General features: G+C 42.1%; 2 protein-coding genes across 3 annotated transcripts in view; both read right to left on the bottom strand.

Annotated features, from left to right (window-relative positions):
- Positions 1-523: 523 nt before the first annotated feature.
- LOC108389230 (intraflagellar transport protein 70B) lies at positions 524-2950 on the bottom strand. Its single transcript, XM_017647771.3, has one exon. The coding sequence runs from the start codon at positions 2640-2642 to the stop codon at positions 672-674; it is 1971 nt and encodes a 656-aa protein (XP_017503260.3). The 5' UTR covers positions 2643-2950; the 3' UTR covers positions 524-671.
- A 7966-nt stretch (positions 2951-10916) lies between these two features.
- The window catches only part of PDE11A (phosphodiesterase 11A), a 387045-nt gene continuing 378353 nt past the window's right edge, over positions 10917-19608 (bottom strand). For both annotated transcript variants that reach the window (XM_073218656.1, XM_073218657.1), the window contains exon 20: positions 10917-12128. In XM_073218656.1, the coding sequence (XP_073074757.1) occupies positions 11976-12128 (153 nt within the window). In that variant the 3' untranslated portion in view covers positions 10917-11975. The remainder of the gene's footprint in view (positions 12129-19608) is intronic.

Below are 19608 nucleotides of genomic sequence, written 5' to 3'. Positions count from 1 at the left end.
TGACCAATCAATCAACCACATTACGGAAGAAAAAGTAAGTCATGAACCAAACCATGTAACCTGAAAAGAACCAACAAAAACATTCTCATCCTATGACTACCTACAATTCTAAAAGAGCTTAAGCCAAGGTCCAAACTCAATTTGTCAAGACCTTAATGTTAAAAGACTGAAAAATGGGAGTGGAGTCATTCAGTCAAGGTCAGAACTGGACTTACTGGACAACACAATCTATCCTGTGATGACAGAATGGACCTGTCTTTATTGGCTGATAGAAAAAAATGGTTCAGCCATGGGCTAGCGACATTTACATACTAGTCACCAGAGGAATGCAAACATACTGCCTAATTTAGCCCATTGGTTGTTCCACACCCTTTTCTACAGCCTAAAATTAGAATATAAACTGCTACTTAGGGTTACTTGCTTATACAGAGATGTCATTCTAGCAACCGTTCTGTGAGTGCAAAACTCAGTGACTGCTACTGGCAGAGAATGCAAAAGTGATTTAGCTCACACTCCATGTTCCTTAATCTTATTAGTTCCTCAGTTTATTATAGTTTTAAGTGTACAAAGTGCAATATGTAACAAATGTAAAGATGTCAAAGATATAGATTTTAAAAGTGTGGTAACAAAGCCATTTTAATGAAAGACATTATTAGACATTACTACATATTCTATCCTGTAATCTCATAAATCAAAGCTTTTAACTGTCTGGACTCATATGTGACTGTATTCTTTCCAGTAAGTACTCTTTCTTCTTCCAGAGGTTGTTCAATAACAGCAGGTATGTTCCTACCATAGAGTTCACACTGTTCTAGACACTGGACACATTCTTGAATAACAGTGTCACAAAGAATGATCATGTGTTTGGACATGTTTTCTAATAAGGACAGGAAGCATCGTTTGGCATAATACCAGGTATCAGTCCCCAGTTTTTTATTATAAGGTTCCAAGCTTTTGATAACCCGAGAAATACCAAAGTCATAATTTCCTTTGGCACAATACAGTGTCCCTATCACCAAATTCACAATGCAGAGATGGTAGGTTTTCTTGTCTGGGTCATCGTAGGAGAGGTGCTCTTCCTCCTTTTCAATCTTCCTCATCAGCTCTTCAGCTTCTTCATTTTGACTTGTCATAATGTATGAAACACACAGGTTAGCCAACACAATAGCACTGACATTCAGGATGCTGTCATAATGCTTCTTGGCTATGGGTTCATAAAGGCCGATGGCTTCTTTGTATTTGTTTTCCTGCATGAACAGAACATGAGCCACATTCAACTTCCACACATCGTGGTCATTACAGAATTCCACTGATTTGCGAAAGATCTTTTCCACCATTGGATAATTTTCAAGGTTCCAGTAGATTTTTGCTTGGGCCATCAGCACGGGAATATACTTCTCCAGGGTGTCATCATACTCACTCACTGCCCTTTTGACAGCTTCATCATCTCTATTGTGTCTCGCTTCCTGTACTTGCATGGTGAGTCTCTGGAGCTGTTCGGTCAGCATCCCAGCTAGCCCATCAAGCTTCATGAAAGCCTCTTCAGGAGCTGTCTGGCAAGTGATCATGGCATCCAAGAAGTCATAGAGATAGGGTGTGAGGAACCTGTAAGTCAAATGGGCATTCTCTGCCAGGACATCTGCTGCCAGGTCAAAGTACTCATACTTACAGTACAGCAGCAACAGGTTGCCAAAGGTCTCTGGGGGAAAGGGGTTCTGTTGAAGCAAAAACTGTAGTTTTTCAAACCCTTCTGTAGGCCTGGCATCCATGTTCATCAGCGCCTGGTTGTGCAGGGTCACAGGGTCCAACTCTTCCTCTGCCCTGGGTGGCATGTCCGTGAGGGCTTCCCAGGCCGCCTCATAGTTTCTCAGTTGGTATTCTATGGCTGCCTTGAGGTTGAAGGCTTCCACCAGAGAAGTCTGGTGCAGGACTAAGGTGTTGCCAACACTGCGAACATCAATGCCCTCAGTGGTCATGCCCACACCTAGCTCTGGGTGCTGGCGGATGCCACGCTCAATGATGTCGGCGATATGCTTCAGCGCTGCGTCGTAGTGCCGGCTGCTGTACCAGGCCAAAGCGAGATTGTAAGAAAGGTCAGGCCGGTAGCCCGAGGCCTGCAGGGCCGCAAGGAACTTGGAACACGCGGCTTCATACTGACCCTCCTTGTAGAGCAAACAACCCAGGTTGACCTGGCCCCCACTGTCATCTCCCGTTTGCCCGCTCAGCAGCTGCTCCACGAGGCTCCTAGCCCCGGGCAGATCGCCCTCACTGTACTTGATAGCAGCCTGCAGACGGAGGACACGGCTGCTGTAGGCGGGGTTGTCCAGGAGGAGGCAGGCAACCCGCGAGGCCTCCGGGTACAGGCAGGCCTTGTACAGCGCCTGGGCCTGGTACAGGCGGTACTGCTCCAGTTCCGGGTGCAGCTGGCTCAGCTGCTCATAGCACTCGGCGGCCAGCGCGAACTCCTGCAGGCGGTAGTAGCAGTAGCCCAGCAGCGACAGGCCGGCGCGGCTCCTCGGGCTCCGCTGGAGTTCTCCGCCCAGCAGCTGCGCGGCCTCGGCGTGGCGGGCATCGCGGATGAGCCGGTACACGAAGGCGGTGAATTCCCCATCGGGGATCTGCGCGCTGCCCAGCCCGGCCATAACCGCCAGGATGGCGGTGCATCCTCGTTACCACGGCAACAAAGACGGAAACGGAAGGACTTCCAGTCGGGCGATTACTTTGCAAGATAAAGAACCTGTTAGTAATAAAAAGGAATCAGTGACGTGAGTCTTTTGATTTATTGACTTAATCCTCAGACACTCTAGGCAACGAAAGTTGTGAGCACCGGAAAGTTTACGCCGCCCCATAGTTCAGAGAGGGAAAGTCTTCTTCCCGGCATGCTGCGGTTGAATCGCACCGCCCATCAGGGACGTTGCCTCGCTGCATGCTGGGAGGCGTAGTCTTTGCAGGTAGCACCGCTGCTGTCGCGAGGTGGGTTTTCACCAGCTTTCTGTCTGTGATGGAGGATTGCGGGTGCGTGTTTTGTCTTTGAGGCGCGGGAGGAAGTTTTAGTGGTCTGCGGTCCCTTACGTTTTTAGTTTATACACTACGCAGTGCATACAAATACTGTTGGTTCACTTTTTGTTTTTCCAAATTCTTGGAAGTGAAAAGGTGGAATACCTCCTTGAAATTCCCCTGGAATTAAAAGTTTCTTTTTTTAAGTTGCCTTGGGGCACACTTTTTAAGAACAAGACTGCTTATTTTCATTTTTACCCCAGGTTGAGGATAGGGAATGGTTTTGGGAATCACGCGGTACCGGGAGACTTCCAATATCAGATCCAGGTGTCTCCCTCGTCCTTTTTTTCATAAACAATTATTTCTGAACAGATGTTGTGGTTTAAACTCAGCCATGCATACTGCCCTGGTCCTCCTACCTTAACTACCAATAAGAAACTTGATCTCCCTGACTCCTTTCATTTTCCATGACCTGAATTGGCTTGTGTAGTATTTAAGATAACCGGTGTCTGAATAAAAACACGTCTTGTCTATGAAGTTAAAAGACTTTGATGCAAGTACTTTTCTGTCTCTATAGTTTTGCTGTCTGTCAATCTTTTCTATATATAAATTTCAAAGCCAACACCAACCATAATGTATGGCACTCCATTAGGCTATTTATGTATATTATCTCTAATGTTAATAACCACCCTGTATTCTGTATATTAGAGATGAAGAATCTGTGTACTAGAAAGGTTTAAGTAATTTGCTAAAAACCACACAGCTAGGTACTTAGCAGCTGTGCCATGATACCCAACAGGGTTTCAGGTGGAAATAGTGACGGATGGATAACCTATTCCATATATCTCTTGTAGATGAGTTTGTAAGGACTCAGTGTTTGGTGCCAAGTCGTATGATGGAAGATTAGTGTCTTTTTTCTTCATCAAAACAACCAGCTAACTTGGTGTGAGCAGTAGAAATTTGAACTGGCAGGCCTGAATTGCAGATGTTAGAAAGTAACTAGTGGAGATGGTGTAGTTCCTAGTCACTTGGTATAACTAGGAGGAGACTTCTCTAGGTGTGGGGTTGCTGCTATCATAAAACAACCCACTTATGTACTCATTCAGTCTTCTCCCTTGCTGAGAAATTGGCAGAGCTGTGTCCTTCTGGTTGGGATCAGACAAGGAAACTTTGACTGTATGAATACTAGGAAAGGTACAAACTGGTCCCATTTCAGAGTGGGGGTCTGGGGCACCTAACAGCATTGGAGGAAAACAGCTGATGAGGACCACTGTAACCCTAGTCAGAGGCATTTTTGAACCCAATTTCTGGATGCACTCTTTTAGCACCTTCAATCCAGGGAGGTACATGTATCAAGGGATGCTACCTAGTGCTGCTCAATAATCAGTGCATAGTGAGGGAAGATCTTCACCTTTATGGCTGCCTGTCTATACTTGTCCCCTGGAAACTGAGGAACATATGTAAAAGTCCTTATGTATGAACTGTTAGTTTGGGTAAGTTGCTATTAAATCAAGATATCATGACAGAACACGGAAAAGGGAAATTGCCTTTTATATCTTCAGTCTGTCAGTCTCTTTCTCAGAGTTGTACTTGCATCATGGAAGTATTCACCTTTAGCTGGCTTCTTGGAAATGTGTGAAAAATAGAACTATGTACGTGCTCTCCCCCAAATTTCTCTGATGCCTTCAGTCATGGTTGAGGTTCCCCCCTTTGTGCTGGTACATAGCTGTGCGTGTGGCAGCTGAGGGGGGCAGGAGGGAAGCCATTCTGTGTCTTCCTGCTATTTCATGTGCTGCTGCTCCCGAGGCCTGGCATGAAAAATGCAGGACATTCGGCTTGACAGATGGAGGGCAGGGTCATTTTCAAAGTGAAATGAGTACGCAAATCACACTGTGAAATTGGCATGACCATCACTGCTGCTGTGACAGACCAGTTTTTATTTAGTTCTGATAGTAAGTTGGGGAATAGATTGTTTTTTTGGGGTGTGGGGTGGGGCAGTGAAATAAGGCCCTTTCATTAATGATAGAAATTCTGGAAAGCAGTAAGTTGGGTGAAATATTATAAAATGTCAAAAGGGATCATTGTTTCCAAAAGAATCTTGAAAATCTGGAGCATGTATCAAGAAATAAGTATATTTTACTATTCCTAGCAATAAAAAAAGCATTTTGCAGTATCAGTAAAATGATTTATTGCCTTAAAGGGAATTAGGCTTTGAGAAAATGGTGTTGGACTCATGGTGGATTTTGCTACATAAGAGGAGGCATGTTTACCACGTAGAAGAATTCCATTCAGGCAAAATGTATAGGATCTTAAAGTGTGATGTTTGGTTCTTAACATGGTTTTGATTTTGTCTGCCAAAATGTGAGATGATTAAATCCCATATCCTATTTGTATGTATAATCTATTTGGCATTCTCCTTTAAAACTAGTTGGAAGGTAATTTTTTTATTATTATTATTTAATGTGATCACTTCCTGTTGAACATTGGTAATTCATGAACATCCTAACAACCACAGCTTTGGTAAAACACCTTCCTTGATAAAGAGAGACCTGCAAAACCAGCTGCCAGGTGTTACATTTTTGCTTTTTATTCCAGGCCGATTTCTTCAGGATGGCCAGCTTTGGGGACTCAAATTACCTTGCTCCCTCCCACCCCCTACCAGTGAACTACCATAAATAGGGAAAAAAGAGTAAATTCATGCCAAATTGGTAATGTAATTGACTGACTTCAAGGAGCATCTGTTCAATCTTTTAAGACTTGTGGAAAGATTGTATACCAAGTCAACACTTGGGAACATTTATGTTCAGATGGTGAGACATTTCACCTCATTATGAACTCCCCTTGTGCTGGTAGTTCCAGCTTTATTAATATTTTAATTAGATTTCCTTTTTGGATATTACCTTGTTTTGTATTAAGTAGCTTATATTTTGGGGCTTATGGTATTATTATCTAAAATAAGTTATCAGGAAGAGCACGCTGGTATTACGGTGTATAAATGGAATTAGCAGACAGGGGCACGACTGTGGATACTGTCATTTAAAGAAATCAACCAACCATCCAAAGAGCTACTCTAACCCTCTGTGTTTATGCAGTATTTTCTGTTGCAGGAGCAGGTCCTGCTTTGCCTACTTCCGTCATTATGCCTCACAGCCCCTTTGTGAATTAGGTGATTCTTACTGCTGGTCTCACTTGAAAGGCATGGACTGCAAAGCACGAAGCAGCTGTGGCTGCTGCAGGCAGTACGCGGGGATGGTGCTTGCTTAAGCTGGCCAGTAGGGGCCACACTGCACCTCTTCTCGCTCTCCCCGGGGCACCTCCCCTCCAGTCATTTGAATTGGCTTTGGATCATTTGTTGCAGTTTGTTCTAATAGAACAGCCACAATGGTGTAAGAAATTTAAAGTTTAAGCACTGAAGCCACTGTGTAATTGCATGGCGTCAGTGTGGCTGGCGGCCCTGCATTGATGTCATCCCCCTGTGTAATTGTCCATGCAAATCTGAGCAATCTGTAACGGTTGCAGGAACCCGTATTTGGCTGCAGACTCTTCTCCAGAAAAACTTCAATAATTCGAAGAACCTTTTGTCATCTTTAAAATGCTCCATGGACAGTGCTGTCACAGTGCCCCTCTCACCCAGGGGAACATCACAGATCAGATAAGGTTAATGGGTGAAACAGTGGTAATTTAAATTGTAGGTATTCAGGTGCATGCTTGCCTCCTTCAGCTCTTAAATCACTTGTCTCAAGAGAAGAAAGATTATTCCAGAGCTTTAGTTAAACTTTAAGCATTTTATTAAAAACAAAAGATATTTAGGTCTCTTAAAACAGACTGTTTCAAAATCATGGATTAGTTGCTTGTGAAATTGCCGAGCAGTTTACAATAATTGTATTCTTATAATGAAACATCAGCCTGGGGAATCTACACAAAGAGAATGAATTCAAACAAGTCACTTGAAGACATATTTCCTTTCTTTTGTGTAAAACAATAATAATTAGGCAGCTAATCAGTAGGGGGTCCTTTTTGGATTATTGTACATCAAAATAAAATGGCAAAGGCAATTTTTCTCCAAGGGGATAAGATAAAAACCAAAAACCTAGCCTCCTATATCCAAGTTATATTTCAAAAAATTAATCGAAATATAACAAGTCTAAAGAAGAAAATTGAGATTCTAATGCACACACACATATACATAGTAAATTAACACAAAGATAAATAATGCCTCAAGTAACACACTTTTTTCACAGCAAATACTTCATTGACTTAATAAAACATTTCTGAACCAATGTATACATTCAATGACATTGGTATAGATATGCTACACAGATAAACAACTTATTTTGAACACTGTTGAGAGATGTGCCAAATATGCATGAACATTCAAAATCACATTAGAAAAGATGTACAACCCAAAATTACAAATTGAGGAAAAGGTAAAGCAATGTAAGCAGGACATCAGGCATTACTAAATCCAAGTTCTCATCATGAGATTCCCCACACTTCATTTTACTTCTGCCATCTATGTGCTTTATTCTACTAATGCTTGCTTATGAAAGGTTGAAATTCAATATTGAATTTGAAATATCAACTTGAATATTGGATTTTGAAATTTTGGCCTTCTTGTAGCTAGATTCAACCTTTTAATTGTCTGCTACTTTTTGAGCTTTCAGAGTTCTTTAAAGCTTGTGGCCAAACGGCAGTTTCAGAGACTGTTATTCTGAAACAGATAATAATGAAACATCACTACAGCAGTAATGCCAGAGTTTTTAGGGCCTCAAATTAGGTTTTGTTCTGTTGCTGAAATGAATCCTTTTTGAGGTTTTTTTTTTTCTAGCCAATGTATTTTTCTTTAGATTTAAATCTTCCCCTAATATGTTTGGATTTCTGCTTGAAGGGAATTGTTTCAGACTGTTACTGGGGACAAACCTGTAGTTCACCTTTCTGCAGTCATTAAGAATCAGTAGGAAAGTGGATTTTAAAATAATTTTAGTGCAAAGTAAATCGAGCAGACTGTTTAATGACCTAAGGTAAGTGGATAAAGTATGATAAATTTTGACACATGAATAAAGCAACTGAATTCCTATAGTATTAATATTAGATAATATTGTCAGTATACTAACATAATTAAAAAATTATTTATAATCCAACCCAACATGTATGCAAATATAAAATACCTGAAAATGTATAGAAATCTCAGATTTTACAGACAGAAAACATATATGCAATTTTAACTTCCTCTGACTCACTTTGTAAATTTACTGCTTAATTAAATTGACTACCACTTATGGGATATCTATGATATGAGATTATAGAAAGTTGTCCTTTATGAAATAAAAGTATATTTTAAAAAAATTGTACCAATGACCATATCTTTAGTGATCACTAGAGGCAGGCTCAGACATATCTGTGGTAAGGTTGTTTTTTATATCTACCCCATATATGAAACTTTTTATTTTGTCTTTAGTGAGATGACCTCTTTAGGTTAACTCCTATTTTATTTGAGAAGGGCAAATAAGATGGTTATATGGCAAAAATTTTTTATAGTTAAATACAGCTTGGTCTTTTGGTCTAGAAGTGAACTAAATAAAAGTCAATGCTTTTATTTTACAGGTGGAAAACCCAGCACTGGGAGAGTTCCAAGATAAGGTCCAGCCTGTGGCCAAGTCAGGAGGGAACCTCCACCTACTGTGCGCTGGGTAGCACCCTTCACAGTTTGCCAATTTGTCCCCACTGCCACGATTGCCACGATTGCCAGCTACATTGAAGGTTGTGCGTGTATTGGCTGCATACTAATAAGAGAATAAATAGCATGTCTGGAAACAATACCTCTTGTGGAGAAAGTAGGATGAAGTCATTTCAGCCATTAATGCCAAGAGATACGAGGAAGCAATCTGGTCAGGTGGAAGTTCTATAAAAGGCTCACATTTCAAATGCCTTCCTCCAGTAGGAAGAAAACATTAAAAATAAGGACTGGGAAAATTTCCCTTTCTCTATTTTGGAAAAGCAGAATGAGTGGATAATCACACCTGCCTCACATTCTTGGAAAAGTGTAAGTTATTTAGAAAAGGGATTAAAACTACCTCAAGCTCCCAAGAGTTCAGCCCTTAATGCCCTGGGTGCTGGCACCAGGGTGGCTGCCAGGCTCTTTTCCCACTGCTTCCTGGTCGGGGAGGAACAGACCCATGGCATTAGTCAGCAGTTTCTGAATTTGACCCACAATAGGAAAGATAGCTCGAGACAGGAAAAATAGATGGAGGCAATTACAAACAGCTACTTGATTGATGGTCGACATTGTCAGGGCTCGGCTGTATGGCAGATTGCAGTGGTGTTGAACTCCCATCGCTGCTAGTGGGTGTTGCTATTGGCAACCATGCAGTGAAGCCAATAAAAAGGCAAGAAAATGAGAGGAAAAGTCAACCTTTGAGGAAGCTGTAGGGCTTGTGCTATAAATTACGTTCCCCTTAGCCATGTGCAGCTTCACTGCTTGGGGCAGCTACCATGCTTGTGGCTGCCTGCAGACACCACTGGACCCTGGTCTAATTTTATCATAAAGCACATGCTTTAAAATTTTGCTCTAGATAGACTGGCATCCGTCTGTCTGGGCTATTTATTTATTTACTGTTGTGGAGCATAACAGATGTGGGTTCATCTCTGCCTCACATGGACTGATTTTCAATTCCCATTGGTGGTAATAAACATGATGTGGCACAACAGCTAGAAACACCTGCAGTGCTTCTGAGCTGCAGACACTTTCAGGGTCTGTCCTGAACTCCACCCACCCTTTGTTCCTCACCTGAGGGAAGGGAGATGCCAGGCAGAAGCTATTTTCCTTTATAGCAGAGTGATTCAGAAAACTGGCTTAATAAAAATGCATAAATCTGAACAACCTCCCCTTACCTGCTCTGCAGAGGCAGTTTTTCCTGCTTTCCCCTTCTCGTCCAGCTCCTCTAGTCCTCCCAGCAGAGACAGCTGGAAAGGGGTTCTTGAAACATTATGTTTTAGGGCTCCTGCTCCTTCTTTCTCTCTTTTGTCAACCCCCTCCCTGCTCAAGTCTCTCTTTTCTAAGCACTTGATGACGAGATTTTGTGCCATTACTGTCTGGGTTAGAAGTGCCATTTTTCTTTGTTTGCATTGACTCTCATCTTTGCTGTGGCAGCCCTCTCCCCACCTGCTTCAGCCTCTGTCTTGACTCTGCGGTCATCCTCTAAGAGCTTTCCCCTTCTCCCCTGCATCCCTCTTTGCCAGGGTCTATAATTGTTTTTACTTTCTTTCTTTCCATATAGAGTCTTCTTCCCAGCTAATACCCATTCTTCCCTCCCTTCTGTTTTGGTACCTTTATTTACCCTTTCTTTAAACATTTTCTGAATGTCTGCTGTGTGCTAGGACAGCAATGGTCTTTGTGGAAGTTGGCCCCTATTTCTTTAATATTTGATCAGCAAAGTTAATAATTGATACTGACTAGTAACAACAAGAACAGAAATGGTTTGTAAATTTTAGACGTTTCAGAGCTGGAATGGACTTCAAGGTTCATCTAACCCAGGGGTTTTTTAACTCCTCAGAGCCACTTTGGACCACTGTGTATGGAATCAAAGAGATGAGGATTTGGGGCTTTAGGGCCTCCATCCTGGCTTCTGAGGACTTTGGCTTTCAGATGTTTGATATGTTAGGGTTTCCTTGTAAGATTTATTTGAACAAATCATTCGAAGGTTAAAACATGTTTGAAAATCATTTCCTAATGTAATGTCACTTGACAAATGAGAGAATAGGTTGGGACAAGTTAGATGACTCATCCCAAATTCTCCAGTCAGTTGTGCCAAAGCAAGGGGTAAAAGTCTAGCTCCTAGCCCAGCATTCTCTGGATAAGACATACCATGTCCTCAATCTCTCAGTAACATGGGGAGCAAAGTAGCTTTCTGGTCATTGCATCTATATAATATAGTTTATTCTTACTGTAAATGTAGCTTCCTACAGAAATTTGTTCTCGGCACAGACTGTTATTTCTTAACTTTTCAAGCATTATTTCTTACACTTAACGACAAATCCAAAATTGGGGCCCCCTTCTTGGCTTTAGGTTGGCACCAGTAGTAACCTTACATTTTATACAAAACTCATCACTAGAAGACATCAAGATAGTTCCTGATCATTCTCCACGGAAATGTCTCACTGTTGAAAATAGCTCCTAAATGTTCCTGGGTTACTTGTGGTAAGTCTAACTAAAGATTTCCTTTCATCCTTGCTTTAATTAAAACCTATTAATCCATTCTTTCTGGGAGAAAACTTGGTCTACAATGAAGGTTGAATTAAAAAACTGAAGAGAGCCCCCAATCCCAGGGCAATATGAGTTGTGTATGAATGCCAGACACACATTTGCTGTATTCCACTATGGACTTTGCCAAGGGAAAACTGGGAAAGGTTGGCATTTGTAAGGATAATAGAGTCTATCTTTTAGGTAGGCAGTTCTAAAGGCTCTGACCCCTCATTAAGAAGCTTTAGGATACAAATGAAATTCCTTTAGAGAATACAAACAGGGATTCTTGGGACAGTGTGGCACAAAAGGGTGCTCAGGAGAGGATGCAAAGACAGGCATTGTCTGACTTGTAACAGAAGAGCTGTTCACGAAATGAAGTGGCGCTAATGATGCCTTTGCTGTTCCATGTTCCCTTGGCTCAGAATGAGCAGGGCTGACTGGCCTCAGGTCCTGGATGCACAGCCATCCTCTGCCCAGCGCCTTGTCTCAGTCTCAGCGTGTGTTTGTTCCAGGGAAAGCTGAAGGTCCTGGGGCGTGCCCCCACCCCAGTTCCTCCTCTGTGCTCCCCACCAAGCTCTCCCCTGCTGACCACATTTCAGGCGGAAAGGCCAGGCATGTGTCCCAGTCATCCCCGAGACTTTATGTCAATCTGAACTTTAAGAAACAAAAGGATGATGGGGCTGGACTGAAGCTGGCTCTGCAGGATGCATTTTGCCACAGCAGCTGGCCTCGGTCGTTAGTTTCTGTCTTCCCCGGCCACTGTGAGGCTGGCAGAGGGCGAGGCAGATGGGCTGAGCTGCCTTCTCCGGTGCAGCTCTTCCCACTTACTTCTGTTCACAGCCACTGCATCCAGCATCGGCTTCAGTTTCACATTGACCTTCACCAATGCCTAAGATAAAACAAAAAATAGGTGGGGGAGAGAGGAATCAGAGTCACTGACATATTTTCTTTCCAGCTTTTACTTGTAAAGAAAGTGGAAACTGGCTGTAAGAAATGAAAGAGATGATTACTTTGGTAAACATGAGCTATTTACAAGAAGTAAACATGCATTTAATGCCATTGTATTATGTTAATAAAATCTATACAGAAAATGAAAAAATAAGACAGGGTGGCTGTGTTCTGCTCCAGGGGGTACCAACAAATTAAATTATGATCCTGTTTTTAAATCTGCAAACAGAGAACAAAATATCCAGGTCACGCATGCCTACTGCTATGGGTATCTTTGCCTGCTATGGAGGTCTTCAGATCTCAATAGACCATGAACTTAAAATTTTCCAAAAATAAACCCACAGATGACTGGGTGGACTTACCTGGATAAGAAAGGCCCAGGTAAAATCCTAGAACAATAGGAGGTGCTCATTTTTAAAGCTAGGATCTGGAAGCTGTGCTCAGTGTACATATCAACATGAGGACACGTATGGGAATAGACATGAGAGAAAAGAACAAGGCATATGGAAGGGAGGGACAGAGTGGGGCAGGAGAGAGGAGGGAACAGGAAGTGGTGGGTGTGGTCAGAGGCCAACTGACACAGGCTAGTGAGGCTCAGGATTCAGGGTCCTCACTTGCAGGAGACATTTCTAAATATTTTCTTCTGTACTTAATTTTGTATTATTGTTTTAAAAAGAGTCCTCTATTCCCAAATGGAATAAACTTCCAGTCTCACAAAACTTGGATCGCCCCTATGGTGGAGCAAGGCGATGAATAAAATGAGGGTCATGGAGCTGTGGGGGTGTGAGGTCACAGAAAGACAGTGTTCCCACTTCATGCCGTGGGTCAGTATTTTGTGGCCACAGATTCTACCCCAAGTCCCTTGTACATACCTTGCAGGTGTGTCCTGCTCATCACAAGGGGAACAAAAACATAGCAATTTCAGCACACCTTCTGAGAAGCCTTCTCCAAGCATAATCTGTGGTTAGGGGATGGTCAAAAGCAAAGGAAGAATAGCTCTTCCTGTTGGGGAATGTACTTCCCAAAGCACGAGTGCAAACCACCCACTAGGAAGACCTGATTGATCCTTTCAAATAATCCTCCTTTCCAGGCAGTTACAGGCATATGAGTTAAATGTAACTAGATATAAGTTAAGTGGGGGTTGAAAAGCCCAGAAATAATCAGTATCCCCTGAGCAGTGAGCACTCCAGCCTGGCTGAGGTGGTGTCCCTTCACTCTGATGTCCCTTCCACAGCACGTTCTTTCTCTTAAAAGCAGTATTTAGCATACCAAACAACAACATCTCATTTTAAGTCAGATGTATTAACTTTTCCATATGAAAATAAAACACAGCCACTTAATAACTAGGCAGTGATCAAAATCCCCTTTATGTCCATGAGAAAAATGCAGGTGCCTGTTTTCTGCTCAATGCAGTTTTTTCATTTAGATAATAGTGTGAGGTAGCAATGAGTGCCATGGCTTTATGTAGGGTAGTTTGGCACTGGCTCCTCTCACTCTGATCAAGCCTTTTAATTAAACTGACTACTGTAATTCCTATGGAAATTAGTGTTTGTTATTTTCCTGCAACAAAAGCATTTCTCCAAAACTTTTTTTCAATCCCAGGAGCACAAATTGGAATTCTTTTCTGCCTGAAGTGTAATTAAAAACTCATTTGATTACTGTATTTCTGGCTCTGTTTTACTTATTAAATTCCTGTAATCAGTTTTCTTTTATGAAGCTGCTGGGAAATGATCTCAAAAGCAACACATTTTTCTCTTCCTTGGCAGATTCCCGAGCATTTACTAAATTACATTCATAGCACCTGCCCATGATTCGAATTACTCCATCAATTTATTCCTTAAACCATTTAAGTTTATTTGGCTTATCCCCAAACAGAGATTTCCTTCATTTATCTAGCTCTTTGTTCTCCCTCTTGCTTCCTCTGTGTTGAATAAAATGTTGTGTTTTTTAGGGGATATGTATTTTTCATATTTACTTTTCTTTGTTTCAAATTCTCCTTAAACATGGAATTGCTGTACCTCAGTACCGTCTTCCCCTGGCAGGTGCTGGTTCTAGGCACAGGTAACAAAATGCCTGAATAATTACTCTTACTCACACTATAAATTTACTACACAAATTTCTCAGCAGTTAGCTGAGAGAACGAGGAACTATTAGAATACTGGGAAAGCAAGAGCTTATCCACAAACCTAAATTCCATGGTGTGGATAAAATGAAGGTTCCTGTGGCCAGGATTCTCACCTGGCCCTGGATGACTAGCTCACTACACATGTGGGCAATGCGTTATTGACTCTATATAAAGAGCCCTGCCCAGTGCTCTGGGTGACATGGTGTCCTGGCTGCAAGGCTGCAGGAGAGCAGAGCACAGGCTGCAGTGGTGGCAGCGCGCCAAGGGCAGAGGCCCAGACGACGGCTGTGCAGGCAGAGAGGCCCAGAGGCAGAGACCAGCTTGCCGCATGCAGACTCGCTTTGAGTGAACAGGATTTTAATGACTGACTTGACAGCAGTGGAAATAAAGTTGGGTACAACCCTTATTATGTTCTACTGTCATTTCTTTGGTCACACTGAATCCACAGTGAACTTGCCCGGGGCTGAAACCCATCGGCAAGACACAAGGCTTACGGTGATTGTGGGCAATGTTAATTGCTTCCGGTATTTAGCAAGATATGGGTATTCTAAAAACTTCTCACCAGCAAGGGATACTCCATGAGTTCTGTGCAAATACTACTAATATCTGTCTTATTTGACTTGCTGTTCACCTAGTGAAAGAGAAAGGGGACACACCGCCCATCTGCTCACCCACCACATGCAGAGGGACTCAAAAGGTTAACTACATGGTGTCATCATCTGCAGGATGCTAAATCTTGTCTGTAGCAACCCTGTGGCTTGACTGTTCAGTGTTTAAACACGTCTAAAGGTAGTGACCTCACTACCTCCCAGGGGGTCCAGTTTACTCTTTGATCCCATTTTAAAAGTTGTTCCTTCTATTGAACTGAAATCTACATCCCAGGAACTTCTACTTAATGGTTCTAATCCTTGGGGTGCTCTCCCTTTAAACCAGAATCAACTGGAGCAGGGTAGGACTGATGATTCATGCTGCTTCAAGTAAAGGTTAGGGTTGGTAAGGGTCTGAAAACCCAACTTTGGATGTGCTGCTTATTATCCATGGGGCAACTGTACGGATATCACTGTGGCTTACAAGCCCCCTCCAGCTCTGTCCTGGCCCCACAGACAGGGTCTGGGATACTTGCCCCACTAGGGGCTCTGGGCATCTATTCATCCAGGTGGCTGAGGGACCCCACTTCCTTCCTGATTCCATTCATGTTCCATTGTTGAGTCCATTTATGGTCAGCAGGTGCAGTTTATTCCATATTTTATCTATGTTTTGAATAAGTAATACATGCACAGTCCAAGGGATACAGAGGGTACAAAAAGTACAGTGGAAAGTCTCCATTTCTGCCCCAGATACTCAGTTTTGTTTCCTAGAGGCATCTGATGTTATCAGTTTCTTGGGTAGCCTTCAAGAAACATTTTATGCATATGTAAGTATATCTACCTTATATATAATATATATGTATGTATATACTGTATGTATGTATATACTGTATATGTGTAATAATTTTATATATCTACATATAATGTTTATGACTAAGTTGATTCCCTAACCACTTTGAGTGTTTCTTTCAGGGAGGGAGTGAAATCTAAATGTTGTGGAACAGGATTATTAGTATGCTTTAATGAGATCAAGTGTACTGTGTAGAAATTAGAAATATAGAGAGGGGGACCAAATTCTAATTTTTTATTGTTTTGGTACTGTTTTGCTACTTAATCTGCTGTGAATAATATCTACTGCAGTTTTCCTCTCAAAAACTGTAGTTTTCACTCTAGAGGTTTGATTTGGATTTTTTAAGTAGTTTCAGTGACTGTTTATTTTACTCAATCTTTCTTCTATCCTCTTGAACATAAAAAATGTAATGAATGTCTTAATGTCCTTCTCTACCAATTCTAAGATCTTTTTAACTCCTGGGTCTGTATTGATTGATTTTCTCATTATTATGGGTCAAGTTTTATTGTGTGTTTGCATGCCTGGTAATTCTTGATTGGGTGTCAGACATTGTGAATTTTATGTTTTTGGATGCTGGGTTTTTGTTTGTTTTTGGTGTTCATTTGCATTTCCTTAAACATTTTTCAGTTTTGTTCTGGAATGCAGTTAGGTTACTTGGAAACAGCTTGGTCCATTTGAGGCTTGCTTTTAAGCTTTGCTAGGTGATCCTGAGCAGCGATTCATTTAGGCTAATTTGGCCCTACTACTGAAACAATAATCTGAGAACTCTACCCAGTATCTTACATATTTCAAGGTTGTTCTCTAATATTCTGTCTGGTGTGAACATGGACCATTCCCCACCCTGTGGGAGCTCAGAGGAATGTTCTACTTGCTCTGTTTTTGTTGGTTCTTTGCTCAGCCTCAGTAGTTTCCTCACACGCCTATGGTTAACTGCCCTGAGGCCTTAGCAGAGCCTTCTGCAGACCTCGGAAGCACTGTCTTGTGCAGCTCTCTCTTTTGTAGTATTCTTCCCTGGGAACTCTAGCTCCCTTAGCCTCCCCAGACTCCTAGTCCTGCCTCCCCAACTCAGTGAGACTGCTGGGCTCTGCCTAGGTCCTCCTCTCTGTGCATGGCCTGGAGACTCTCTCCAGGTGGCAAGCTAGGGCCCAGGTGATTTGTTCCCCTCTCTCAGGAATCACTGTACTGTGCTGCTGTTTTCCACTGTCTGTAAACTGCTACTTCATGTTTTTTCAGGGTTTTTTTTCCCTCCTGTTACTCTATCATGGCTGGCTGTAGAAGTTGTAGAAGTCCCTTGTCAATTGGTTTTATACAACTTTGCTTCAGTTCCATCCCATGGGCTCCCAGGGAGAATGGAAACAAGAATGTGTATCTCTGGCTCCTCTCACAGTGACCCAGGGGAACAACAGCCTGTCCTCTACTCCACCCACAGCGCAGCGGCAGGAATAAGGTGAGGCCAGGACGGCTGCCAGTGGCTGACAGTGAGGTCAGGACATTCTGATCTGCTACAAAATGCTGCTGTACAAACAAACGCAGAATGACTGTCTTGCAAAATGAGTACAATATTCTCTCCTATTACCATTATTCCTGAGACCTTGTTTTTGTCAGTTCACCAAGCTGGTTGGAGTCAGATTCTGGCCTCACTTTCCCTTTGCCATCATGATCCATTATCTGTAAGCATCTGGCCCAGTGTGTGCTTAGTAGCTGACCACAACCACTTTTTGGAACTCAACTGCTGGATAGATGGGGCAAATGTGGGACATGGGAATAAGCAAAGAGAAAACCATGCTCTCAGAAAAAGTCACTACTCTTATGCTCTGTTGTTGGAAGGGGACATAGAGGCACACTACCAAATTAAATGATTAGTTCTTTTAAAAGAACACCTGAAGATATTCACCTATGTCATTAATCACTTTTATAAACTTTGAGGAAATTATATGAGTTGGCTATTTTTGTTTTAAAGGCCAACAAGAGGAGGTGGTTTTCACTTGGTGTGGTTGAATTATATATTTCCAGAGTACTAGCAATAAGACAATAATTTCTGCCTTCCTCCATCCCTACCTTACCCAAGAGAAATAATCAGCACCTAAGATATACAATGCATGATAGAGAAGAAAGAATTTAAAGTATTTAAAAAAATATCAATATTTTAATAAAATAGACTTGGAGCCCATCTCAAACATCTGTTTGAGGCAACATCCCTGTTATAAAGATATGATCACTTTACTACTGTGATTTTTTTACTTCTGAGTGAAAACGTCAAAAGCCCTTTAGGGGGTTGGTATTTTGAAAATGAAAAATCATTGATGTTACGACCGCATGGTGTCATTTCACCAGAAGGGCAAGAGAAATGCAAGTGGTGGCAGGCCCTGAAATTCTCCTGAATTCATTTGAGTGGCCAGTCACCTGTGTGAAGGGCATCACTGAGAAGCAGAGGAGGCCTCTAGTGAAGGCACGTGACTTCAGGGAGGGGCGGCCAACTGTGGGGGTGTACCCAGGCTTTTAAATTAGTGAATTATTGAACTGCTAATACGTCTTGGTTCCTGAGGTTAAGATTATTCATAACTTCACCTGACAGACTCCTTCATTTTACATGCCATGCCGAGTGATGCAGTTGGTCATGAATCACATTTGGCTCACCAGCCTTCCACTCTTCCGCCATGTCGTAAAGGCCAGAAGCAGGGAACTGATTGTCCAGAACTGAACTCATCACCTTCCTCCAAACAGTCCTCTACTCTCACGTTTACTCTCTCAGGGAACTGGGTAATATCATCTCCACCTAACTGCCTAACCCAGAAATCTATGGTCATACATGACATCTCCCTCATCTCCCCACATCCAAACTACCAACAAATTCTGTCAATTCTATTTCCCAAATGCCTTTGTGGGTCAATTTGTTGTCATTTCTACAACCCTAGTTCAGAATGCCATCATCGTCTCAACTGCTTTAGGGCTGCTGCCCTCTCCTAACTGGGCTCCTTGCCTGCCTCTTGCTCCCAGCCCATCAATCCACTCTCCTCCTTGTAGCCACCCAGGAGCATCACCCCAAATCACAAATCCAGGTCCACCACTCTACCCTGAACTTTCCAGTGGCTCCCATTTGATCTGAACATGCTCTAGGACCCTCCTGGGAAAGGAGAATTGTGCTATTAAAAGAGAACAAAATCCAGAAACAAAACAGAAGAGAAAATAAATAATAAAACCTGATGGAAAACTTGGGTTATGGTTCAAAAAAAAAATTCTGAAATGCCAAAATAAGTCCATCAAGTTTTCTAGAAAACCTGAAATATACATTTTTCTATGCATTTTAACATTTTCTTGAGTAAAAAAAAGAATAAGTCTTGAGTAAAAAAAGAATAAGCTAACCTGCACATGGCATGTTTGGCAGGGGAGTAGCTTTAGTGTTAGTTGCTGCATGTGAGAGCAGATGGGGCTGGCTGAGGGGTCCAGATGGGAGGCAGCGAGCAGATTCCTCCCCATCCTCACTCCTTCCCTTCCCAGTTCAATGGCCTTTGAAACTCAAGGTTGTGTAAAAATTAATTTGCATTAAATTGCTTAAGATAATGTATTAACCACCATAAGAGGCTTCCAGCAGTTTTTAAAACTTGCTTTGAAAAACACGTAATCAAACAATAGTGGTGAACACAGAAGGAAGCCAAGACATCTTTGGATAAATGTTCTCAAACATTCACACTAAAGATTACAGCTTTAAAATAAATCTTTACTGTGTAATTTTCTAAAGTTGGAAAATTAATAATCATCATTTACATATGTTACACATGTAAACTGCCAGGCACTGTGTACTTCTAGGTTCTAACCAGGCTAGAATGCAATGGAGTTTAATGGGCTTTCACCATATGAC

This window comes from Manis javanica, chromosome 12, assembly GCF_040802235.1.
Source record: "Manis javanica isolate MJ-LG chromosome 12, MJ_LKY, whole genome shotgun sequence".
NCBI lineage: Eukaryota > Metazoa > Chordata > Mammalia > Pholidota > Manidae > Manis > Manis javanica.
Note: the sequence above shows the minus strand (reverse complement) of the source record. Positions and strands in the feature narration are given on the sequence as shown.

Bases quoted from the DNA above. Each gene is read 5' to 3' on its own strand.
- LOC108389230 (XM_017647771.3), bottom strand. From the start codon at position 2,642: ATGGCCGGGCTGGGCAGCGCGCAGATCCCCGATGGGGAATTCACCGCC.